The sequence below is a fragment of the Gymnoscopelus braueri genome, assembly GCF_963280865.1.
Source record: "Gymnoscopelus braueri genome assembly, chromosome: 23".
Taxonomy (NCBI): domain Eukaryota; kingdom Metazoa; phylum Chordata; class Actinopteri; order Myctophiformes; family Myctophidae; genus Gymnoscopelus; species Gymnoscopelus braueri.
In genome coordinates this window covers 18,787,262-18,813,031 of record NC_137625.1, presented here as the reverse complement: position 1 = coordinate 18,813,031, position 25,770 = coordinate 18,787,262, and the positions used below count along the sequence as shown (strand labels likewise).

At 40.4% G+C, this 25,770-nt stretch overlaps 2 protein-coding genes across 3 annotated transcripts; both read right to left on the bottom strand.

Moving 5' to 3' along the window:
- Positions 1-7,884: 7,884 nt before the first annotated feature.
- Positions 7,885-19,854, bottom strand: irak3 (interleukin-1 receptor-associated kinase 3). 2 transcript variants are annotated; one of them, XM_080421241.1, is made up of 14 exons: positions 19,396-19,854; positions 18,299-18,478; positions 17,622-17,680; positions 17,459-17,525; positions 16,636-16,811; positions 15,948-16,012; positions 15,274-15,388; positions 14,619-14,737; positions 13,278-13,476; positions 12,639-12,698; positions 11,950-12,117; positions 10,229-10,441; positions 9,407-9,641; positions 7,885-8,354 (listed from the first exon to the last, which is right to left on the bottom strand). In XM_080421241.1, the coding sequence occupies exons 1-14, from the start codon at positions 19,526-19,528 to the stop codon at positions 8,230-8,232; spliced, it is 1,914 nt and encodes a 637-aa protein (XP_080277367.1). In that variant the 5' UTR covers positions 19,529-19,854; the 3' UTR covers positions 7,885-8,229. The 2 variants fall into 2 exon arrangements, with proteins under 2 accessions (XP_080277367.1, XP_080277368.1); XM_080421242.1 differs by lacking the exons at positions 17,459-17,525; positions 17,622-17,680.
- A 906-nt stretch (positions 19,855-20,760) lies between these two features.
- LOC308079937 (beta-2-microglobulin-like) lies at positions 20,761-23,676 on the bottom strand. Its single transcript, XM_080421598.1, has 4 exons — positions 23,492-23,676; positions 22,349-22,621; positions 21,903-21,944; positions 20,761-21,741 (listed from the first exon to the last, which is right to left on the bottom strand). The coding sequence occupies exons 1-3, from the start codon at positions 23,550-23,552 to the stop codon at positions 21,931-21,933; spliced, it is 348 nt and encodes a 115-aa protein (XP_080277724.1). The 5' UTR covers positions 23,553-23,676; the 3' UTR covers positions 20,761-21,741; positions 21,903-21,930.
- Positions 23,677-25,770: the final 2,094 nt, after the last annotated feature.

The following is a 25,770-nucleotide window of genomic DNA, read 5'->3' as shown; positions in this document are numbered from 1 at the left end:
GATGAAGAAATATATAAAAAATTGTTGGAAGTCGCTGACGTATAGCTGGACTGGAAAACGTCAGGTGTGCCAACCTTCCAGATGGGTCTCGTGTGTGTAGACCTTTGTTGGGCACATTTCCACTCTTTACATTAAATGCAGTGATTAAACGTACCGTGTAAAATAGCTGATGTAATCGGTGCTATGCAGGGCAGGCTGTGTTTTAAAGCTTTTTTAGACTCTGTCCGGTGGAGGGCTTTTTTAAGACTGTGTTTGGATGAAGAAATATATAGTTTAAAAAAAGTTGGAACCAGGTCGATGAAGCGCTGATGGGTTGGAAACACGAGAAGCCCCAGTGTGTGTGTGTGTGTGTGTGTGTGCGCACATGCGTATGCGTGTGCGTGTGCGCGTGCGCGTGCGAGAGAGAGAGAGAGAGAGGGAGGGAGAGAGGGAGGGAGAGAGGGAGCCCATTTACTTTCAATGTAAACATAGGAAATGGCTGTATGTGTGTGTGTGTGTGTGTGTGTGTGTGTGTGTGTGTGTGTGTGTGTGTGTGTGTGTGTGTGTGTGTGTGTGTGTGTGTGTGTGGAACACAGAGCTTTTTAGCTGTGTTCCGTCCTGATTTACACACACCCCTGAGACCATTGACAAGTCAGCCGCCACGTCAGAATGGATGTGTAATGTGGTGAAACACAAGGCTGCATGCTGAGAGGCTGGCAGTGTCAAGGCAGGTTGAGGGTCAAGACGCAAAACCTTTTACCACTTTATAGTTGACTCACAGTCCTGTAGCTTATTTTCAGTTTCTACTCGGAGATCGTCCCGAGGCAGAGGGCCCCTCCGCTGATCTTCAACAAATTATGTCATACCGCTATTTATAGCTGAAAAGTAGTGTGGCTTTACTGTGGAGTTAATAATGAATGAACTGTTTATGTTTTAACATGTTTGGTATAATAACCTGTGTGATTCCCATAGCTCATGAGAATGATGATACACTTTGTCACTTTGCGATCACATGACCATTACTATAAATGTAATCCTTAAAAATATTCAGTAAAAATGATGTCATACCGTATGACCCGCCCTCCAATTACAAACTGTAAAATAAATCAGGTTATGAAAAAAGTTATGTGACGATTTACGATATCTCGCTGCTCTAAAATGGCAGATCTATAAGGTCATAGTAACAGTAGTTATATTGTATCAAATAACGGATGAATGTGACAATCATGTGCTGGATATGCATACATACAGTATAATGAAAGCAGGTACATGTTTGATCTACTATGTATGTGGGATAGAGTTCTAGTTTAACACTGGTTCACAGGATATTCAACATCACCATGGTACATGGGTAATAATGTATGGACACGGTTGAGCCCTATTTACGCCTTTTAAGGTTCCGTTGCACACATGAGCTTCTGAGTATTGGGCAAGGAGTTGATGAGGCTTCACAGTTATGGTTTCATCTATAAGTAAACAGAAACACATAATTATCATACAGAACAATAATGACATCACATTTAACAAATGACAATACATAAATAGGTACCTAAGACATATGATTACTCAGCGGCCACTGACTAGATTAAGAGTACTAAGCAAACATAACAAACACCAGCATTCAATGTTATCCATAGGTTAAAGTGATTACTGCATTTCCCTGCCTACCACAATACATTATGTGCACTCCACATTACATAAATCCATCTGCAGTTATAATTGATTGATGTAGTTTATTTAGAAAGACATGAGAATAGTACATGACAGTACATAACAGTACATGGAAGTACAAATTCACAATACAAGGTCTACTAAACTGGAAACCCTCATTAAGCATTACGCTTGTTTAAGATGAGGACCCCATGCACACAAATCATGATGAAATATAAGAGGCAGGCAGATATACACACTACTATACAGAATGTCATACAATCAGCTTTCAGGTTACTGGTATGACGAGAGAAAAAAAAAAAATATATATATATATACAAAAGAGGAAAATGAAAGAGGGGGGGGGGGGGGTAGGGAGGGGTAGGTTAAGACTTAGACAGGGGCCATTTTCGAATTGCAGCCTCCTGAAGGTGTATCTTTAGGGCAGTTTTGAAAGTGAGTAGGGTTTTACACTCCTTTACTCCTTTTGGTAGGGCATTCCACATTTTTGATGAATAGCATGAGAATGAGTTCATACCCTTAGTTGAGCCAAATCTGGGTTGAACATGATCAGTGGAGCTGCCTCTGGTGTTATGATCATGGACTTCATTAACATTTTTGAAGTATTTTGACAAATACAGGGGGATCCCAATGTTGTGGTGTATCTTGAAGACCAGGCCCATAGCAAGTTGCTGTACTCTGTCCTCAACCCTAAGCCATCCAATCCTAGCAAAATGAGCAGGGGTTAGATGGCTTCTGTGATTGAGGCCAAGAAGTAGCCTTACAAGTTTGTTTTGGGATGTTTGGAGCCTTGTTTTTAAGGCCTTGGAGGTGTTGTGATACCATGAAGTGCATGCATAATCATAATGACCTTGAATGAGGGCCCCTGCAAGAATCTTCAGAGTGTTCTTACTGACTAGGCGATCAATCCTCCACAAATAGCGTGTTGTTCGGTTGACATTTTTGATCACTTTTTCGGCGTTTTTGTTACCGGAGAGGTTTGCCTCCAAGATGGAGCCCAGGTAGGTAATTTCATCCTTTCTTTTGATGACATTATCACCCACTTTGATCGTGAAACTCTCTGCCTTGCTAAGGTTAGGACTGGACCCAAAGAGGATGGATTCAGTTTTACCCAGGTGTAATGAAAGTTTGTTGTCAGAGAGCCAGATGCAGATCTTGTTGAGTTCGGAGCTGAGAGTTTTCTCAACCTGCAGCCTGTCCCTGTCCGAGACTAGCAGGGCCGAGTCATCTGCGAACAGGAACAGCTTGCAGTCGCAGGCCGATGACATGTCATTCACATATATCAGGAACAGTAAAGGTCCTAGTATACTTCCTTGTGGGACACCACAAGTCACAGGGAGGGGGGGGGACTGGGTGCCGTTTACTTCCACCAATTGCTCCCTCCCTTCCAGGTAGGATCTCATCCAGTTCACTGACGTATCATCAAAACCTATTGCTTTGAGCTTATTGATCATAATTGGGTGATTGACGGTGTCAAAGGCCTTTTGGAGGTCCAGCATGACCATGCCGCAATATTTGCCCTTGTCGACATCTTGTTTGATAGAGTCGTTCAAATAGAGAAGGCATGTGTCAGTGGAGTGGTTTGTTCTGAAACCAGATTGGAATTTGTAAATTAGATTTTTTTCGGCAAGATACTTATCGACCTGTTCATAGACTATTTTTTCCATGACTTTCGAGATGGAGCTAAGAATAGAAATAGGGCGGTAGTTGCCAGGGTCTAATTTGTTTCCTTTTTTGTACAGAGGGGTCACCCTTGCTTTTTTGAAATCGTTAGGGACCCGTCCCTGTATGATGGAGAGGTTTATTATGTGGGTAATGATTGGAGCAATGGAGGCGGCCGAGTCTTTTAGAAATTTGGCGGGGATATTGTCGAGGCCTGTGGCTTTGTGTTGATGAAGAGCACTCAATTTTTTAAACACCTCTTCTGTTTTCACAGGGGAGAGTTTAAAATCATCTTTCCGTACACCCTGTTTTTTGTAAAATGAGTCAACATGTTCTTCACCATAGCACCCAGAGTGAGGGGGAAGTTTTTCAACCAAATCTGAGGTTATGGTCGTGAAGAATATGTTGAGGATTTTACTCACTTCATGTTTGGATGTGATGAGAGTGTCATTCACCTTGAGGCTTATGTTTGTAAACCTGGTTTTCAATTTCTTGCTGCAGCCTAGTAGGTTGTTGAATAGCTTCCAAAGCTCTCGTGGTTTGCTTTTATTTTCCTCAATTTTGTCATCGAGGAAGCTTTTTTCTGCTAGTTCGAGCATGCGATTAACCTTGTTTCTTAGCTTGTTTCTTTCTTTTACAAGTTTAGCTACGTGGGATTCGAGACCTTTGTTAAAACACCTGGCGAGTTTGATCCTACCTTTATGAAGCTCAGAACACTTTTTGTTTCTGACCTTCATGGCAGTAAGGATGTCCGAATTCATCCATGGTACCGGGCGGGATTTGACCATGACGGTTTTCATGGGGGCCACACTGTCCAAAATTTGAATGAATTTGGTTTTGAAACCAAGCCAAGATTCGTCTACCTGTGTGCTGTTTAGTACGTCGGACCAGTCCAGTTCCTCTAGCCTGCGATCTAAGTCCTCACTCTTATAGTTTTTGAGGTCTCTGATCGTGACTGATTTGTGGCAACCGTTCTTAGGTTTACGTTTCTTTCTGGTGCAGAAGATCATGTTATGATCAGATATGCCACAGGTAGAAACACCACTATTGAGGATAAGGCATGCAGGTGTGCTGAGCATTACATTAACCACAAATACCGGCAAAATGCAACATATGAATACAAGCATGAACAGTAAACTCACTTCATCCACGCGCAACTGGCCTGGTCTGAGACTGCAGGACAGAGGACTCTCAGGTGTTGAGAAGGGCTGCATGTAGCAGGCCACAGGTGAGGAGTGAGGGAGGGAGGGTGTGATTAGGGATTGAGAGTGAGTGAGTGACAGCCGGGAATAGGTAGGGGGGGGGGGGGGGGCGTTGCTGACGAGTATGACAGTTTTTTTTAAAAAATAGACTAAATTGAGTAGTCTGATTAAACGCTTAACCCTGTGTTATACTTAATTTTACAATGGGGTGTACAAAAATTACGGATATAGCCAATCGCATTGTGAGCTTGTAGATCTGCTATTTTCACTTGTTTTTAAATAATCGTTTATTAATACATACAGAGGCAAACATTTGAAACAATTGTGATATTGTGTGTGTGTGTGTGTGTGTGTGTGTGTGTGTGTGTGTGTGTGTGTGTGTGTGTGTGTGTGTGCGTGCCTGCCTGCCTGCCTGCCTGCCTGCCTGCCTGCCTGCCTGCCTGCCTGCCTGCGAGCGTGCGTGGTGCGTGTGTGTGTTTGTTTGTGTGTGTGTTTGTGTGTGGTCAATCTGGGATCCCAGGTCAAAGAAAAGGAAAAACAGCGCCCCCAGCGTTTTTCACTTTTGCATTTGATTCAGTAGCGCAGCTCTGAATCTGTTCTTGAGAGATTAGTGTGGTAGGTAGGCTACAACAACCACACCTCCCCTCATTGAATGACGTACTTCACAGGTGCTGGTGGTTTACCAGCTGTTTTACCACCTGCGGAAATGTAGTATCAACATTTCTGAGAAAACAGTCTTGCAACATACGTACACTACATGCACTTGTGCATTCGGGTCATAGTAGTAGATTAGAAGGTTCAGGTTGTGGCAGGCAGGTGGTGTCTGTGGCGGGTGCACAGATATGCCTATGGTCAGCGTTGTCAATGCAGTAACCCAGCAATGACAGGCAGTGCTCAACTACAGACATGCCGGACACCAGCACATCAAATGCCCATATATGGCGATACCTGTGGGTGTGTGTGTGCGCTCAGATTATGTCATTACATCGAGATTGTTGCGTCAGCGCAAACATTGTTAAGCAAATATACGTCACAGTAGGCTACTAAAGTGCCTGGATTATGTCAAAATATGGATATGCCTGTCACAATACGTGTGTAACGCCCGAGTTTCGAACCCAGGGCTTCCGTGTGGACAGCTGACATCTTAACCACTAGCCTAAAGGGGAATTCCCCATAGCCCAGGGGAGATATTAGGCTTTTAGGTCATCAGGCCAAGCACGCCGGCATGAGGGAAAAGGGGGGGCAACGGTGACGTCATGACGTCACTGTCAGTTTTGGTGTAGCTCCGATCGAGTATCCACAAGTTTCCAAGGGCGTTGTGGGCATCACTTCCTGTCGATTTGATCAGGTATCAGCATATCAAATCGACAGGAAGTGATGCCCACAACGCCCTAGGAAACTTGTGGATACAAATGTAACCAAATGGACTCCTTGGAATTTAATTATCTAACTATAAGCACTAAAGCTCTGGATAAAGATTGTAAATGTTAAAGTAGGCCTACTTTTCAGACTTTCTATTTAAGGTAAATTCAAGCTTTATACTCTATAATGAAAGTTAGAAGAACTACATGAAACATTAGTAGGCTAATAATAAATAGTGAACATATTAGATTAGACATTATACACATAGATCTCTTCACGGGTTCAAAATGACGGACCCAAACCCTAATGGAACACTGACATTGGTTCCGAGATCCGAGTGGAGCCGACATAAAAAAAAGGAAAGACGCACCTGGACGGCACCCATTATTTTATGGACCCGACAAACTTAAAATGCTGTTCTACCACAGAGTAGACGAGATGTCAGCTGTAGCAGCCAACCATAAGAGACATTTACCTCGATGAATAAGTAGCTTAATCCATATGATCACACATGCCTCTTTGATTCCACGGAGCGAGGTATAGTTTAATGTGCTTTGTGCGTGCACTCTTGGCTCTCACTCTAACTGACGGGGGACAACTTTGTTCCCCCACATATTTCGCTGCAGTAATCTGATCCCTGGTCAGTCAGTCCATCATAGCAGCACTTGATTCTTCTTTCACACCTAGAGCCAGCATAACACAGATCAACGAGGTGTTGTGTATTAGCTTGTCTGACACATAGTTGATGAGTTGAGAGAGCAACTGCACGTAGCCAGAAACAGAACGGTCATTGCACTGAGAGGCAAGCAAGCAGCCAATACACAACGACGCTGGCTGCGCAACACAATGGGAAATGGTGGGGTGCCAGACTAGCGCCGGTCAGGAAAAATACATAAATAAATAGACCAGTCGATCGCAATAGTGTCCCCCCAATAGCGGGGGGACATTCAGGCCCTGTGCATCAGGCTGAGGCTGTGAGCCACTCTATACACTTGCATCATAGCTGAATGATATCATAGCAGTTTCAATTGAGTCTGACATCACATGCCCATATTTATATGTATGGCTACATACGTGGAGTGAGAGGGGTATGGAAGGAGGGAGGAGGGGAGAGGGAGGTTGGACAGAGAACGTATTTCACCCACGCAATAATTTGGCCAATGTGGGGAACATTGGCCCAAGATTTATTGAATGAAACTTCATAAAAATTGTCCCACCGGGAGTTGAAATATGGCCACTTCTGGTTTACATTACAATTTTTTATTCTTAAAAAGTCATAAAAGGATTCAGAATCCTCAAAACCCCCAAAGCAATATTGTATATACCGTAGGTGATTATGCATATCAATGCTAATCCTGCACAACATTTACAAGTTAGCATCAGGCAGTTTTTAAATGCTGGGAATCCATACTGTACATTTCTAGGTTCACATTGCTGGCAAATAGACTAGGTTTACAAATGAACAAATAAATAAATGGCAATTCACTTTGCAGAAGTGTTAAGAAATCATATGCCGTATTATGTACATAAGATTGATGAAAAATCTATATATGCAGACTTCCACAAAAGATCGAACAATCTAACTCATCCCTAGTACTCATTCCCAGTTTGCTAGTATTTCCCTCTATACCAAACTTGTCTTGGCTGAAAATAGCTTTTAGATCAGCTATTTACACCAAATGTTTGCCCCAGAATAGGGACGTTAGGTTTAATGTGGTTGAAGCAGCCTGGTACAGTGTCTTACAGTGGCTGCATGTGACCAGAGTCACAGACAGGAAATCAGAAGAGGAAGTCAGGTTAGATCGTAGATGTTGTTCCTCTCCCTTTGCGTGTAATATCAGTGGTGGACAAAGTACTCAACCCCAGTACTTGAGTCAAAGTATAGATAAGGGTCAAATATGATATTTGAAATTTTACTCAACTACAAGTGAAAGTTGCTCTGTCAAATTTGTACTTCAGTTAAAGTACTCGCTTAAAAAGAATAGTACATGCTTCAAAAGTACAAATGACCAAGTACATTGTCTTTTTAATATCAATGCATTGCCTTAATATTAGAATTTAGACATTTTCCAAAAATATTGATAATAGTGAAAACCGCAGCTCTACAGGCTCACAGCACGTAGCAGCTTGTAGATCTGCTATTTTCACTATGTTTGAAACAGGGCTTAAGAGGTTAATCCATAGTACCTTTTCCATTCCTAGAAATGTAGTGGAGTCAAAAGTACAATATTTCTCTTTTAAATGTAGTGGAATACAAAAATAGAAATATTCAAGTAAAGTACAGATACTCAAAAACAATTACTAAAGTACAGTACTCAAGTAAATGTACTTTGATACTGTACGCCACTGGCTATCATCGTGTCATAGACAGAAGCTCCTCTGTTTTGATTAAGCCCTTGTTGTAGAGATCAAGTTTGTTCCTCATTCTCTCCTTCGCTGGGTTCTCTACAATGCCGTGAGAAGGATAGCTGATGTCATCTGAAACAAGGGAAAGCACCACAACTGAGGTAAAGTTCCATGTGGTCACGTGTGATTAACACATTCACTGCCTGAATTATTTTCACTGCCTATTATTATTCATGCCAGAGATTTTTCAATGAAAAAATAAAAAGTACTCAGGAGCCGAGATACAGAATTTTTAAGTTTTAAGTTAACAAGGAAGTGGATAGGAGTCTAGATCTTCGAAAAATCATATCTCCTTGGTCTTCGGGTAAAAAAAATAAAAAAAATAAAGTTAACTCGTTCTTGGCAATCAAGTGATGAAAAACTAAAAACGAGTTAACTCGTTCTAGGCAATCAAATACGTTTCAGCCACCACCCTCTCTACTTTTAAATCCGCCCCTAAAACCCACATTGTTGTACCTTTCCGTTGGTTTTATAAATTAATATAGTATCAACTTTTAAGAGCTTGTGATTAAATACCAACTACATTGGAACTGATGTAGTTGACCTTTTTGCCCCATTATCACAAGAAGCATGCCCTATGTTCAGTCTATCCATCCTCCGTGCGTGTGCCAGCATAGCTTTCTAATTTAAAATGTTTAAATATGTCTCTTATTTATTTTGCCTCAATAAAGTTTGTGTTTGTTCTGTCCATGCAAGGCGTCATTGTGTATTCAGCACAGTGCTCTATAAGTCTGATGAATATTATGATTATTATGGGTATTAAGATTATACTGATTATAGGCCTGTCCCCGACTAAGGATTTCTCTAGTCGAATCTGATTGGCTAAATTTTTTTTTTGCATGATTCGACTGAGATTGGCAGTCGAATCAGTCTGATTCGACTGCCAATCTCAGTCGAATCATGCAAAAAAGATGTTATGCAATAGAGGAACATTCCATTTGGGCTGTAGGGGTGCTTAATGTCTGATTTAACATAATACTTGCTTGGTTTCTCCCAATAAATCATGATGTATATCCTATTTTTGGCAAACTATTAATTAATTAATATAACAAATTAGGCCAATCTCTCAGTCGAATAATGAAAAAAAAGAACTTGCCACTTGATGTAATGAGAACAAAACTCACCGTGAGGTGTGTGGTGAGACTGGTCAGGAGTGAACCCGTTGGCCATGCAGTCCTCACAGCCCCGCCCGGGCGCCTCTGCCGCACAGCTGCACTGAACGGGCCAGCTGTTGTAGAGATCCAATGGCTCCCCGCCGGACAGCAGCCCGCTCGCCGCCTCGCCCGATTCCCAAGGTCGCCGTCCGGGATTCCTGTCGCTCGAGTCACGAGTGCTCGAATCGCAGCTCAGATAGGTGACCTCCGGAGGTGGACAAAGTGTGTATATGCTCAAGTTAAATGCACGTATTCAACAGTGGTGGAATTTTTTTTTTACTTAAGTAAAAGTATCAATACTGCAATGCAGAAGTACTCTGTTACAAGTAAAAGTCCTGAATTAAAATATTGCTTGAGTAAAAGTACAAAAGTATTGGTATCAAAATGTACTTAAAGTACCAAAAGTAAAAGTACTAAAATGTTTGAAAAAAAGTTCACAATGCATCGCGATGCGACGCGTTGTGAGCTTGTAGATCGGCTATTTTCAAATAGCCTAGGTATAAAATAGGGCTAAAGTGGTTAATGTATGTTTTATAATATAATAATTTATATCTGTAAAAGTAACTATTACCTACATTTTTAAAATAATAATAATAATTGTAGTGGAGTAAAAGTACAATATTTGCCTCTGAGATGTAGTGGAGTAGAAGTAAAAGTATAGACAATTGGAAATACTCCAGTAAAGTAAAAGTACCTCAAAATTGTACTTAAGCAAATGTACTTAGTTACTTCACACCACTGGTATTCAAGTACAGTACTCAAGTAAATGTACGTCCACCACCACCGGGTTACCTCTGACTGGCTGTATTCACAAGGTCCCGGTTTGGTGGAGGACAGGCCGCCAGGAGCCGGGGGCACGGGGCCGCCGTGGTGCTCGTCGTCCTCGACAGGAATGCTGGGGCTGTGGTCCACGGCGTAGGCGTGCATCCCGGCGTCCAGCGTGTGGGGCTGGTCGCTGGGCGGGGGGCTCGGCAGTGGAAGAAGCTGGCTTAACACCTGCAGAACCTAGAGACAGCAGCACAACATGACGTTAGAAACCTCTTATCTCCATATTTTAACTTTTTGTGTTTTTTTGTAAATTAACGCCCTGCTTGATCATACTACAGCGTCACACATAAGTGTCAAAAGTAGCAGATCTACAAGCTCGAAGCGCGGTGCGAAGCGACGAGGTTTGAGCTTGTAAATCTGCTACTTTTGTTCTTTTTTAAATTTTAATCCTGAAAAGTAACAGTTTTGGACATATGAGGTTTCCACCCGACAGAGACGATTAAGTGGTTTTGGAGAAGAATAGCATGTTTTTGGGCGGTGAAACCGCCCCTATAAGTGAGGTTTGGAAATTTGTACAATTATCTTGGGCAGTGAAACCGCCCCTATAAGTGAGGTTTGGAAATTTGTACAATTATCCTGCGCTGTGATTGGCCAATCACAATCTATTCAGGACTGTGATTGGCCAGTGTCACATGACACATGTGCATAGCCCTATATAAGAAACCATAACTTTAAAAAAACCATAGATTGGTTTTTTTAAAGTTATGGTTTCGTCCATCATAAAGAGTGTTTCAATAAATGTATTTATCTTTTGTACATGATTGGTTGACTCCATTCAGTATTGTGATTAGCTAGCAAGACACCGCCCACTTCACACAGGGTGTGATTTTTATGACACGCCGACTTTTCAGCCTTCAAAACAAATTTCTCCCTATCTATCCTTTTTCACTTCCGTCATGATACGGAAGATAGAAACTATCAAAATATTGGTTAATCTGGAGGTTGCAACACAACACTGCTGACAGGCAATATGACACTGATATCTCCGCAAACTATATAAACTCTTAAGGTCCTTACACACCGGGGCGATTTTTTCGTGCGAATAATACGTTTTTTTTAAAAACCTTATAAAGTCAATGCAAGCGTACATGGCGCGAAAAAGCGGAAAAGCGAAGCGAAAAAGCGTCTTTTAATTATTCGGAACGAGTCCGAATTTTGCGTATATTCGCACATTCGCCGGTGTGTAAGGACCTTTACTCTTACAGTATGTCCGGTGGATATGTTAATATCTAATATATAGCAATAAAAATGTGACAGGGCATTAATATCAATCGTAAAAGACAAACTTTATTGTCTAGTTCCCAGGTTCAGCCACTGTCAGGGCTGAGCGATAATTATGTACAAAATCATATAGCACAATATGTCTGAGCAAATACCTCGATATCGATATTGTGGCGACAATATCGTATTGTGATTTGTGACCATAATTATTCTACTTTTTTTATGTAAAAAAAAATCCCTTTCGCTTTCTCCTATGGAAATAACAGAAACGATGGAGCTTGCACAAAAAACGAATTTCACCCACTGTTTTACACCTGTAAACATGTGATGTGACAATAAAGTTGATTCTGATTCTGAAAAAGCCACGAGCTATAATTACAATATCCAAAATCCCAGACAGACATCTAATCTCACATTACCATATCGATACAATACAGATATATTCATTGCCCAGCCCTACTCACGGCCTCACAGTCGGGTCTACTCCGGGGGCGGGTGGCTGTACATTCAAGAGCCAGGCGGAACAGGGGGAGGGAAACAGAGTGGGGCCAGGATCCCGCTCTGCAGTCCAGGAAGCGCAGGCAGCTGTCCACACTTCCGCCCTCCTCCACCTCCGCAGTTAGGATGTCGTTCTGAGAAGGAAGGGTTACAGAGAGAGAGAGAGAGGGGAAAGCGTGAGCGTGTTTGTCTCAATATTTCCTCAGAAGTGGTGTTCAGTGTTGTGCTATTTTTAGACGAGCACCCCTCAGCCCAGCGCACTACACTGTGATTAGTGATTACATACCAGCACAACATTTTTTATAATGTGTTGTGTTTACTATTCTAAAACATTTGCACGCACATTTTTTTTTTTTATTTAGCATTTGACATGTATAATTTAAATCAAACGATGGAGGTTCAATTATACCATTGCACAATACTTCAAAGAGAGACTGACTTGCCTTTTCTGAGTATTTGTAACCCCTGTGGCTTTTCATTGTTTGGACAGAACAAATATATAGTATATTATGGCATAAAGCAATCATATTTACTACTGTATATGACAGAGACGTGTCTGTAAACTAGCACTTTGAAATAATACAATAGCACAAATACTTCATTAAGGATTATAAACCACCCCCCCCCCCCTGTATTGAGCTGTACGGGGACTCACCAGTAATATACGCTTAGGCTCTTCAACAACCTTCCTTCCCGTTATCGTTTCCATTATAACCTACAAGGAAAACACATATTTTGAATGTAGCACATACTGCAAAATAATTGTATCAACTAGAAAAAGTGCTCCTCGGAGCACAGGTCTCCGCCAGGTCAGGTAGGTTATTGTGGGCCAGCCATGTTCTAAATTCGTCAATCAGGATGGAATATGAAAAATGGGACAGATCCATCTTGATCACATAACTATAGAGATAATGTGGCCTCCTGGTGGCGCTAAAACAGGACAATGTGATTTTTTTGGCATTTTGTTGAAAACGGAGCACTCCTGCAAACTTTGGAATCCAATCTTAGCCAATCAGGATGGAAAATGAAAAATCTGACAGATCCGTTTGGTTTAATGACTGTGTACCGATGAACACAAAAAAAAGTTTTGCAAAAATCCGTCTCCTGGTGGCGCAATAACTGAAGAACACATCCAGGGAGTGTGTGTGCACAGTTTTGCTGTGATCGGGCCAACGGTGCCGGATTTTAGCTGTTCACAGACGGACACACACACACGGGCGGGCGGGCGGACAGACAGGTGCAAAACATCGTCTCTAACAGGAGTTGTTATGGAGTGCTTCTAATCTGCAGTCACCATTCCGAGGCTGTAGATGTCCAGGCGGAGCGACAGCTTGCCGTCGCGGATGAACTCTCCTGGCAGGTACTCCATGTTGCTGCGGGTCCTGGTGTCCAGGGTGATGGTGGAGCTCTGACTGGCTGAGTGGGGCCTGAGACGGGCCGTCCCAAAGCCAGACAGCTTAGGATGCAGGCGCTCATCCAGTAGGATGTTTGAGCTGCACAAACAAGAAGGGGTGCCACAGTTAATCGGACTAATACATTTTAACCGATTATACAAATGTATTAATCGATTTTAATAAATAAATACATCGATTTTTATAAATCGATAGATTTATTGTGCTTGGGACATGAAGCAGTGTGTGTGTGTGTGTGTGTGTGTGTGTGTGTGTGTGTGTGTGTGTGTGTGTGTGTGTGTGCGTGTGTGTGTGCGTGTGCGTGTGCGTGTGGGAGAGAGTCTGTGCACAAATGTTAGCTACAATGTTACCTCTAATAATTAAGTGTGCACCCTGGTGGGACAATAGTGTATGGATATCTTGTACCTACTTTATTCATTCAATAAAAACATATTGTTAATTATATCTCCACTGTGACCAGGGATATGCTCTAGGAGTGTGAAAAACATATTTTTTTAAATAAAATGAGGTTCAGTTTATGTGTGTGTTTTATATTTACTTGTTTTCTTGTTCATTGTATAATTAAAGTACATGTTTACATTGTTTTATCTATCATAACATTGTTTATGTATCGAAATTTGGGTTCTGCATCAGACCCAGACCCAGAACATATGGCATCGGTCGGGCTCCAGTGACAGGTGACATGTTATTTACACAAAGGTCACAACGCCTCCCTTCACTGACAGTTATTTATTGTTGTTTTTAATGTGTGTAGCATTGTGAATTTGTGAGGATTGGAGTCCTAAAGGGCATCGTTCACAAATGTGATGATAGACACATCTCTAACATCTCTAAGCAATGACTCGACTGCCTGGTACCTGCAGATAGGCCTGTCACAATTAGTACATAATCGCCTAAACGCAATGATTTGAGATCATCGCAAATCTTTTTTGCATAATCGTCATAATAATTATGTTAAAAATGTTCATATATTCTCCAAAAAAGCAGATCTAGAAGTTAAAAATGTGTCGCGATGTGATGCGTTTTGAGCTTGTAGATCGGATATTTCCACTATTAATGTTCATTTTTAAGTATAAATAATTAAGTCATTTGTCATATCTGCCCTGTGCACCTTTTGTTTACCAAGTCTAAAAGCCAAACGTAAGTTTAATTTGTATTCATAATGTTCCAATAATATTCAACGGCATAGTAACACAATTAAATAGTTAATCGCAATTATTTACCTGCAGATGCTGCCACAGATCACGGAGCAGGGCTGTGCCTGGTGCAGATGGTGCACGGCCTTCGCTGTTCCCTTGATGATGTCTAGACGCTGCTGCCAGGACAGACAACACTCTCCACCCTGCGGGACGACAAACGTCACGTTATTCTGCGAGGAGGAGGGGAGACCGCTGTCAATTTTCAGCTTCAGATTGGTCATGATGAGCTTTCAACCTGGTGTACCTGTTTGGGGAATGTCATTATGGGCGAAGATTTATAGCAATTTCCAAACCTTTTCAACATTCATTCCTATGATAATAATAATACACTTGATTTATAAAGCGCTTACAAAGTGCTTTACATAAAACTGAAAACACGTTCACATGCTGTCAGCAGAGGCAACCAAGCAAAGCTCCAAATTGCTCACTGGGAGCAAGCTCAGTGCCTGCCTTGCTCAAGCACACTTTGACACGATGCCAGGAGAAGTCAAGAATTAAACTTCTCCTTTCTGCCATTCTCCTTTCTGAGCCACTGCTGCTTCATACAAATAAACTTGCCTCGCCTAATTGAGGCACACCATCCAACTGAACACTAAGATAATGTTGATTTCTGAATGTAAGATTTCTGACTATTTCAGGTGAATGACTCAGTAGCAGCATACTGTGAAATAAAGTTCACCTGTTTGTGTAGCTGGTCGTAAAGTGACCCGTTCGGGAGGTAAGGGTAGATGAACCAGCAACGGTCGTCCTCAGAGAAGCAACCCCATAACTCTAAGATGTTCTGATGCCGGTACCTGAAGCACAGCACAATGAATCCATTAAGACCGGGAAAGCATCTGTGTCATTTTAAGATTTCTTTGGGCTATTCAAAAATAGCAGATCTACAAGCTCATAGTGTGGCACTGAGTGCCGCGATATGAGCTTGTAGATCTGCAAATTTCTTTAACTCCGATCTGTGCCTCTGGGGGTCCCTGGAACAACATATTTTGAGATGGGGGCTTGTAGATCTGCTACTTTTGATACTATTGTGCGACGCTGTAGTATGATCAAGTAATCAAGTAGGGCATTAATTTACAAAAATCTAAACACACAAAGTTAGAATATGGAGATAAGAGGTTTCTGCCAGACAGCAACGACGTTCAAACGAACGCAGGGCTGCCAGTCCAAAGCTGATGAACTCTGTGACAATGTTACGGAAAATGCAAAATGCACGTCACGTCATTCACCCCCACCTCCCTCTTTCATTCTCAGCAGGAAAAAGCACTTTTCTTCATACATGGTGGCCAGTTTGAAACACACCGTAGTTAGTGAAATACAGTAGAACGCTTTTGAAGGGAGATGATATATACATACAAAGTATGGACCTCAACTTCTCTTCTGAACAGGTCCCACTGTTTCTTCCATGAAGTCTTGTTTACCTGAAGCACAACAAATATGTCATAACCATTATGATAATAATGTTAATACTACTAATGCTACTATTAATAATAATAATAAACAATAATAATAATAATATAATGTATGTCATATAAAAGCTTAAAGCGGCACTATGTAACTTTCTTTATGAATAAAATGTAAATTTGTCCAATGTCAATCTGTATGAGAGTATGTGAATACAATATACAGTAACTTATACAATTGGGGTGGTTGTATTTTGTCTCCCTGCTCTTCTATTGAGACATTTAGATCGTGTCAAAGGTCATGTCTCACCTAGACACAGGATCTGACATGAATTTTGACTTGAGGGTCAAGATTCAATTTATCCCCTGAGCAAGCAGGCAGGCTCTATTAGCTCAATGGTAAATATTGCAGGAAACCAGGTTCAAATCCGGGGTAGAAGAGGAAAGTTACGTAGTGCAGCATTAAAAACAATAATAAGAATAAGAATGTAAAATATGTAAAACAGGGCAGCCACAACCACCACAAGATAATATAATAGTAAAAATGATACGGAAGCACCTGGTAAGCAGGCTTATCTATGTGTAGTATGTCCATGAAACATCCTGCAGTACTTCCACATGTCAAGTTCCCTATTTCATACCTGTTTAAAAAGCTTGACCACAAAGGCTTTACTTCCTCTTTGCCCCTTATATATGTCTGCGAACTGGCCCTCGGCTATCTTCGTGTCATCATGGAAGTCTCTGGTTCCCTCTATGACGTCTTGGTATGTGATCAAGGGCCTGTGACTTAACCCTGTCTCCGTGACAGTAATGTCAACTGCAAACGGAAAGCACAGGGAAATCCTTACATGACCATGTGCACTCATTCATGCACATTCAAACATAAAACCAAAAAAAAAAAATCAATTGTGAAACGTGCGGTGTGAAGTGTGAGTTATTCAGTTTCATTGTTGTCATGAGGCACCTCATTGACAGCGGGGTTTTTGTCCTGCGTAGAGGAAATTTTGCCGCCCCTTCCAAAGAGGAGTTAGCCGCCCCCAAAGGAAAATCACCAGCACCAAAATTATAAGAAGTGAGAATTAAACATGCATCATTTGTGCCGAAGTAAGGTGAGCTGTTATTTCCCTATGAACAAATCAATCACTAGGATTCTATAATGGTGTGTGTATGGCTTCCACTCCCCTCTTTTGTTATACTTCATTGACCAGATCTATTACTGTACAGTAGCTCCTTTTTCCCTTTACACTAAAATATCTTGGGACGCTTCAGAATGGGAACGCTAGGGTTTTGTTTATCAAATGGTCAGAAATAACAGGAAAATGCACATATTTCTATCAAATAAGGGATACACAGATACAGCTGTCTTTATTGGTGCGCATAGTCATTGTGACCTGGTGGGATCATGTTTACTGTCATGCCCATAGTGCCCATAGTGAGAGCCAGGAGAAACCCGGGACAGCTTACCCAGACTTAACGGAGGACTTGAGGTCATCTCCTCTGGTTGGCGGGGATCCTCATCCTTAACTGTCGGCTTAAATAAAACGGATACATTATTTACACTATACTGCTGGCGTTGTTTTTGGTATTTGACATCTTGAATAATGCAATCTGACGACATTGTCTCTACCTCAGGTAATGACACGTGACCTGGGGCCTTAGGCTGTTGGGCTCCCGGAGGAGCCAAGTCTGAAACATAAATGTCACTATGTTTTGCTTCTGCGTGGTTTTGTTGACAGCATACATGGCAAAACATTTAAAGGTGTGAGACAGTGTTGATTTCGTCGACTAAAACTATGACGAAGAATGCTCGGCGACTACCTTTTTTCACCGACGAAAACTAAATAAAAACTAAATAAAAACTAAGCTATGATGACTAAAATTAAGACTAAATATATTGACAATTTCGTCAACAAATTAGATTAAAATGTTAGTGAGGGACTAGAGGAGAAGAGATCCAGTAGAACTAAAAGACAAGTCATTTTATGTTTGGTTGCGCACTGAAAATTGCACGAAAGTTGCGGTCTGAAAATAGTAGATCTACAAGCTCACAACGTGAGCTTGTAGATCGGCTATTTCAGCATGCAACCAAGTGTAAAATCAGCCATTACGACACCATCAAGGCACCGCCAAAATACTTTTTTAGTTGACTAAATCCTACTGTAGATTTAGTCGACTATAATCTTATGATATTTAGTCGACTAAAACTAGGCTACAGTAAAACATTTAAGATGACTAAAATATGACTAAAACTAAATGGAATTTGATAAAAAAAACTTGACAGAGTCAAATTAACCCATTTCTTACCTAGCATAAAAAGCTGTATTGCCCTGTGATGGCCCATATCCTGCAACACTTTGAGCAGATCTCTTACAGTGGTGAGTTGTTGGGCCCAGGACCACATCAGCTCCCATGTAGGACTCTTCCCCCTGGCCTCCACCCTCTCTGTGCGACGCACCTCCAGCCAACTTGGTACGATACGTGCAGCTGAGGAAGTCATGTTTAATTGTTGACAAACCAATCTGAGAACAAGATTACAATCTAAAACAACCACCATGGCTATGTATCAGAATTCATAATAATTCTGATAATTAGACTTAAGCCTATTAGATCTAGACCAGTGGTGGAAAGTAACTATGTACATTAACATTTTACTTGAGTATTTCCCATTTCCAATACTTTTACTTCTACTCCACAACATCTCTGAGGCAAATATTGTACTTTTACTCCACTACAATTATTTGAAAACTTTAGTTACTAGTTAGTATTTAAGTAGTTAGATTTTAATTATTATTACAAAACTTACCTTAACCACTTCAGCCCTATATACACTTCAGCCATTTGAAAATAGCCGATCTACAAGCTCATAATAATATGTTGCATCTTGTAGATCTGCTATTTTCAAAATATTTTTATACATTTTTACTTTTACTTTTGGTACTATAACTACATTTTGATGCCAACACGTGTACTTTACTCAAGTAAATTTCCTGGCTTTTACTCGCAACAGAGTATTTCTACATTGATTTCAGTATTGGTACATGGACTTTTACTTAAGTAAAACATTTGAGTACTTTTCCCACCACTGATCTAGACCCAGATCATAACCATAGATAGATAGATAGATAGATAGATAGATAGATAGATAGATAGATAGATAGATAGATAGATAGATAGATAGATAGATAGATAGATAGATAGATAGATGCATGCAAACAGCCCCGAGGTGAAAAAGGTGACAACATGTTGTTTTCTTTCGGGTCAGGTGTCACACAATTGCCCTATTTGGGTTCAAAAAGGTGACTGTAGCTGAAAAGTGACACTTTTGCGGAGATAGATAGATATGTTATCAATAACTAAACTAGCCTATTAACAGAGGAAACATTTAAATGTCCCTTACTTACCTAGTTCTCGCCATCCAAGTCTATCATCTCCACTGTCCATGATCTCACAGAAGGTTTTCATCAGACTGGGAGGAACGTCATAAAGCAAAGTGTCCATGTTGACAGCAGACTGTATGGCATGTGTATGATACATACACTGTATCTGTGTGACACTGTCTGAGACTGTCTGTCTGTCTGTCTGTCTGTCTGTCTGTCTGTCTGTCTGACTGAGTGAGTGAGTGAGTGAGTGACTGAGCGAGTGAGTGAGTGAGTGAGTGAGTTAGTGCACCCATCAGCACTGCTGCTGCTCACGGCGTAGAGCCGACATCCCATGCCCCGGAGGAACGTTTGGTTTGGTCGCTCTGTGATTGGCTAGCTAGTTGGTTGTCAAGCAACCGTTCTAGTGGTTCTCAACGTGAGTGTCCATCCGGCCCATGGGATCTTGATTCATCCACCAGCAGAAGCTACAAAGTTGCTACACTCAGGAAATACCCCTCAGCCCTGTAGTGACGACGAATGCCGCAGTTTAGGCAATTTGCGCTCATTTCTTTTAGATAAATGTTCATATTTTAGCCATTTTCAGAGGTTAAGATTTAGAAAAGTTCAAATTAAAAACAAACAAACTACGTTTGTTATTTAGTAGACATTTTATTTACCCACTTCAATTAATGATTTATGTTATTTATGACCATAACAGTGATCATAACAAGTTATTACTATGTGTAAAAGTTAACTCTTCAATGGGTCGTAAATCGCGGACATCTGTACTGACTAGCCTACTAGACTGAGGCAGTTAAAACATTTCCCTAACATTTTATATGTCGGTGTCAGTAACACTTTTACCTTTGCTACTCTGTTAAAACGACAAATATGCTACACAAGCGACCAACGCAATAGAGCTAAAGTTGTCTATTTATTATATAATTTACAGCAGGCTCGTTTACTTCATTCCATAGATTTGGGTGAAATGAGTCTGTCTCCTAGCCCCATCTACAGGAGCAACAGAGGAACTGTACCAGCAGTTACCAACTCAAAAGAGTAGTTCACCCCAAAAAACTACTTATTTTCTATCAATTACACACCCCACGAGGCCTTGATTTTTTTTGTTTTTGTCGCATTCCTAAGCCAATAATTAATTTGATCTGGGTCATCGGTCAGTATGAGACTCAGTAGGAGACTCTTTGGTTCTCCTAAAAAGTAGGAGACTTCTCTCTGCTGGTCATCAAATTATTGGCTATAGGGAATGCGACAAAAACTAAAAAATCTCCATGAATTCAAGGCTTCATGGGGTGTGTAATTGATACATTGGGTGTACTACTCCTTTAAATAACAGTAGACTGTAGCGTTCTAGTTTAGAAATAAATAAAATAAAAGTAGACAATGCAATTAAAGGCCAAAATTATAGATTTTATTTTATCCAATCCATTAGAAAGTTACATTACTTTGACAGACGAAAAACCTGCATGTCTAGTGCATTTTATGCTTTACCCATCACAGTGCAAGAAAATAATTAGCATAGTCATGTTACGACTTTTAATAGTTTCACCATAAAAAAGACACAAGAATCGAACGCCCATGGGTGTGGTGTGGTGTTGCAAGCGGGACTAGAAGGTGTATTTGATCATTTATTTGTTTTAGATTTGTTTACAGTATGTCTAATGTAATCTTCGTTCACTTTGGAAATAAGTGTTTTTGGTAATGTTTTTAAAGTGCAAATCTTTTGGGATTGGGATCTGACGTTTTCAGGCGTTTTCAAAAATTCTCAAAAGTATCCCATCTACAAGCTCTCAATGCGTTGCTTGTACTGTAGATCGGCTATTTTTGACATTTCTATTTTTGAAAAACTGTAATCAACTAAGTTTATCAAATTGATTAGAACTGATTTAGCACTTTTTGACAATATATAGATCAAAACATTGGTATATCAGTGGTCTAGGACTTTCCAAAATCAGGATCAGCATTCACCCCTGGCCCAAATAACCAGCATGAGAAGATTTAATTACGCCGAGTCTCACCACGAGTCTCAACCATCAACAAGATAAAAGTGCAACAATTGCCTGATTCAAAGAACAAACTTTGTCTATTTGTAGGAAAAGGATGTGTCAACAAAGCCACCAAAGACGATTAAGGCAGTGGTTCTCAAATAACACCAACGCGTCACGTTGTGAGCTTGTACATCGGCTATTTTCAAATGGCCCATGTACAGAGGGCTAAAGTGGTTAAACTGATTATGAGGCTCCATTAAATCATTTTGCTGGGGATCTCCTGGAACCCCATCAAGGATCCCTGAGGGTCCACTTTGAGAACCACCGGATTAAGGGACTCAGTGTAGATCTTCATGTGATTGACTGCACCTGTGGTTAAAAACTGAAGAAAAACAGTATATTACTATAATGTCTATTGATCAATGAAAAGACAGACAGACAGACAGACAGACAGACAGACAGACAGACAGACAGACAGACAGACAGACAGACAGACAGACAGACACATGTCACAAAGACATATAATTATTATGTGGTACACACCTGCAGTACGACACACCAGACTGGAGGCCTACATGTCAGGCTCTGTGGGGAGAGAGAAAACACATGAGACAAAGTTCTTCAGTCACATAGCAGAAGTTTTAAATGTTTTATTTCAGCCACGTTATTTTGTACTTCGTCACACAACAGGGTCGTCCAAAAACTGTTCAAATAGCCGATCTACAAGCTCACAATGCCGGTATATTAACAATTTTCCTTTATTTTTTGTTCATTTCTGCTGCTTTTCGCATAAAGGCGAGTCCAAAATAGGAATAGATTGTTTGATTAATCTGCTATCTGTACATCTGCTATTTATTTATTTTTTTACATTTTTTAAAAAATCTTGAAAATGTTTGAAAAATCTTGTAAGTGTGAGAACTATTGATTTAGAAGGCATTTGTAGAATCAGCCTCAGGTTTTAATGGTTAAGACACAAACAAGAGACTCACCCCAGGTGTAGGACTTAGGTTTGGAGAGATGGGTGACCTTGCAGCTGTAGTCCTCTCCAGCCATAGGAGTGAACTTCACCGTCTTGGTGAGGTGGAACTGCCATCCCTGCTCAAAGGCCAGGTCCGTCTGATTGGCTTTGGGGATCTCCACACCGTTCCTCTGCAGCTCGATCTTGATATCAGGAGGGTGGAAGCCACTCACGTGACAGATCAGGGAGTTGGACTCTCCCATGTTGCCTGGGTTGCGGCTGTACACCTGGACCTTGGGCGGAGCTACGGGTTTGTAATGGCCATTGCCCAAGACAGTGAGACAAAACGACAGCCAGTTTAGTGTAAATGGACAGATATTATTTGCATAGCAGTAGACTATAATTTAATAATTTCAATGTGCGTTTTAAGAATAAAACAAGAATAGCCTATTTAAGCATAGCCCCGCTTTGTCGCTTATAGTAGGCCCATGGTTTACACACGCGCGCGCGCACGCACGCACGCACGCACACACACACACACACACACACACACACACACACACACACACACACACACAGACAGACAGACAGATAGATAGAGTGGTGGAAGAAGTACTGAAAGTTTTTTTTACCTAAGTAAAAGAATCAATACCACCATGCAGACATACTCTGTTACAAGTAAGTCTGTTATTCAAAATTTACTTTAGTAAAAGTGCAACATTATTGGCATCAAAATATACTTAAAGTACCAAAAGTAAAAGTACTCATTATGCAGAATGTCCCATTTCAACTTTTCAAAATGTTTAAATTACAATAATTTCCTCAGAGATGTAAAAGTGTAAGGGTAAAGTAAAAGTATTGAACATTGGAAATACTCCACTAAAGTAAAAATACCTCAAAATTGTACTTAGTTACTTTTACACCACTGTATATGTATACATACATACATACACACATAGACACACACACACACACACACACACACACACACACACACACACGTTATTACTATGTACTTGAACAGTACCGAACTTTTACCATATAGATCTACATAAACACGGATAGTAGTATTATCCTTAGCCTACATGAATAACATTTTTATTTGGGCCTACACAGCGTGTTGTTCAACAGTAAACAACATAGTAACTCGTATAGTAATATAAATAATACTTACACTCCTTGGCCATTATGGTCCCGAGGAAGCACACAAAGACAGCGCAGAAAAGGCTCTTCATTGTTCCGTTTGGCAAAAGATCTGTTAGTCAAATATGAACGATTTTCCACAAATAAGTGTCTCAAGGCTCAGAACGACACGACTAGACGACGTTCAGCTGGAATCGAAAGTAAAACGTTACTTCTAGAAGCTATGGAGGCTCTGCGTAGCTTTGTTTCCTATTTGTTTCCAAGGCCACGCCTCCGTTGGTACTGTACTATCCATGGATACACGACGTGGGTGAACTTCAACATAGTGTTTGCACTTTCTCCTTTTTTAGCCCATACATCTACATAAACGTTCAAATTTTCAAATTTATAAAGTGCTTACCCTATGATCACGGATGTTACAATTATGTACGGGCCCATAGTACACGTATCCCGTATCCGTATTGTTCAATAACAAGCATTTTAATGTTATCGGTGTTCATTTTCTCATAGTTATAATGTATCAGAGTGCAATACAGCTCCCAACCGATAGGGACGCGTAGTTGAAAGCAAAGAAAAAGTACTGAGCAAATTGCCACCAATCGGATTAAAATGTTTTATTGAAAAATACAGAAGATACGGGTACTTCTGATGGCCCGTACATAATTGTAACATCTGTGGCCATGGGGTAAGAACTTTATATTTGACATTTGAACGTTTATGTAGATGTACGGACAGTAAATGGAGAAAGTGCAAACACCAGGTTGAAGTTCATCGATGACTGTCATGATATGACAGTCATGTTTCAGGGCTAATGCTGTACCACCAATGGAAAAAATCAGAACATCATCATCAACTGTTGCTGTGCAGTATTTTCCGTAGAAGGTTTTCCCTCTGATGCTACGCACTTTAAGATGACTATTAGCAGTGCAGTGTGGTTCACGTATATCTTTTCATGTCAAGCCAAGGACCCCCCAAATGAATAATGTAGGCATGTACTAATTTGGCCGTGGACCTTCATCTGAAAATATTTTGTCCCATAGACCCCCATACAAGATTTGTATTGTTAAAATGGTTAAAAAATATTCCAATCTTTTTAAAAGATATTCCAAAAATATTCCACTTTTCAAAGTGGTTAAACTGATTTTGATGCTGTATCAACAATTTGCTGGGGACCCTCAGACACCGTTTCCCAATGTTTATGGGTCTGAGTAAATATCCCCCTTGTTTACTACATTTAAAAAAAGATAGGCTATATATTTTTAGTTCAAAATAAAATCACAACTCACAAAATCACAACTTTTCATCAATTAAAAACAACATTTTCCATTTTTTCATAAATGCTGAGGCCCGAAGCAGGCGTTGTGAGCTTGTAGATCTGCTATTTTTTACTAGTTTAGGTCCCAACCGGGAAAACATAATTTCTCGTTTGAATCTTGTGCTCTAGAACCCCCTCAAGGACCCCAGAGAACCATGGCCCCTTCCTATGTGAAAGATCTATAAGTGATAATAATTAACTAACTGTTGTTTTAGGCCTATATAGCCTACATGTCATTGATATATCGATAGAATACCAAAAGTAAAAGTACTCATTATGCAGAATGTCCCATTTCACAAGTGTTGAAAATGTATGCAAATATTTTGAAAATAGCAGATCTACAAGCTCACAACGGCGTGTCGCTTTGCAACGCGCTGTGAGCTTGTAGGTCTTCTATTTTCAAATAGCCGAAGTATAAAGGCATAAAGTGGTTAATGTATGTTTTGCAATAATAATACAAGTAACTAGTAACTAACGTTTTCAAATACTTGCAGTGGAGTTAAAGTATAATATTTGCCTCTGAGATGTATTGTGGAGTAGAAGTAAAAGTATTGAAAATGGAAAACCGCAGTAAAGTTTTAAAAAAATCCTCAAATTTGTACTTAAGTACAATACTTGAGTAAATGTAATTAGTTACTTTCCACCACTGCTACTAAATCTAAAATAAGACATACATGCAACAATATGTCTGGGGGGTAATAAACCAATAGGTTATAGTCATACTGGTAACGTGATGCATTTATTTACCAGTATAATGTAATTAGATATGCTATGTGGCCTACCAGACTGCTGTGTGTAAAAATATAAGGGATTGTTTATGGGTAAAGGGATCTCACACATTATTCTATTGTCAAGTAGGCTGTTTTACTGAGAAAAAAAGATGACAAAATGCAGGAGGAAAAACACAGTGTACATTTTCCAATAAAAATTAGAGAGATAAAATACAACAAATAATATCCAACATAAATAAATAACTAAATAGCTAAATAACTAAA

Bases quoted from the DNA above. Each gene is read 5' to 3' on its own strand.
- irak3 (XM_080421241.1), bottom strand. From the start codon at position 19,528: ATGTATCATACACATGCCATACAGTCTGCTGTCAACATGGACACTTTG. The intron at 10,442-11,949 runs GTGAGTAGGGCT...TGCTGTCTCTAG, and splicing joins GTAGACCCGACTGTGAGGCC to GTTCTGCAGGTGTTAAGCCA. The intron at 8,355-9,406 runs GTGAGTTTTGTT...CCCTTGTTTCAG, and splicing joins GTCTCACCACACACCTCACG to ATGACATCAGCTATCCTTCT.
- LOC308079937 (XM_080421598.1), bottom strand. From the start codon at position 23,552: ATGAAGAGCCTTTTCTGCGCTGTCTTTGTGTGCTTCCTCGGGACCATA. The intron at 22,622-23,491 runs GTAAGTATTATT...ACAAACCCGTAG, and splicing joins GACCATAATGGCCAAGGAGT to CTCCGCCCAAGGTCCAGGTG.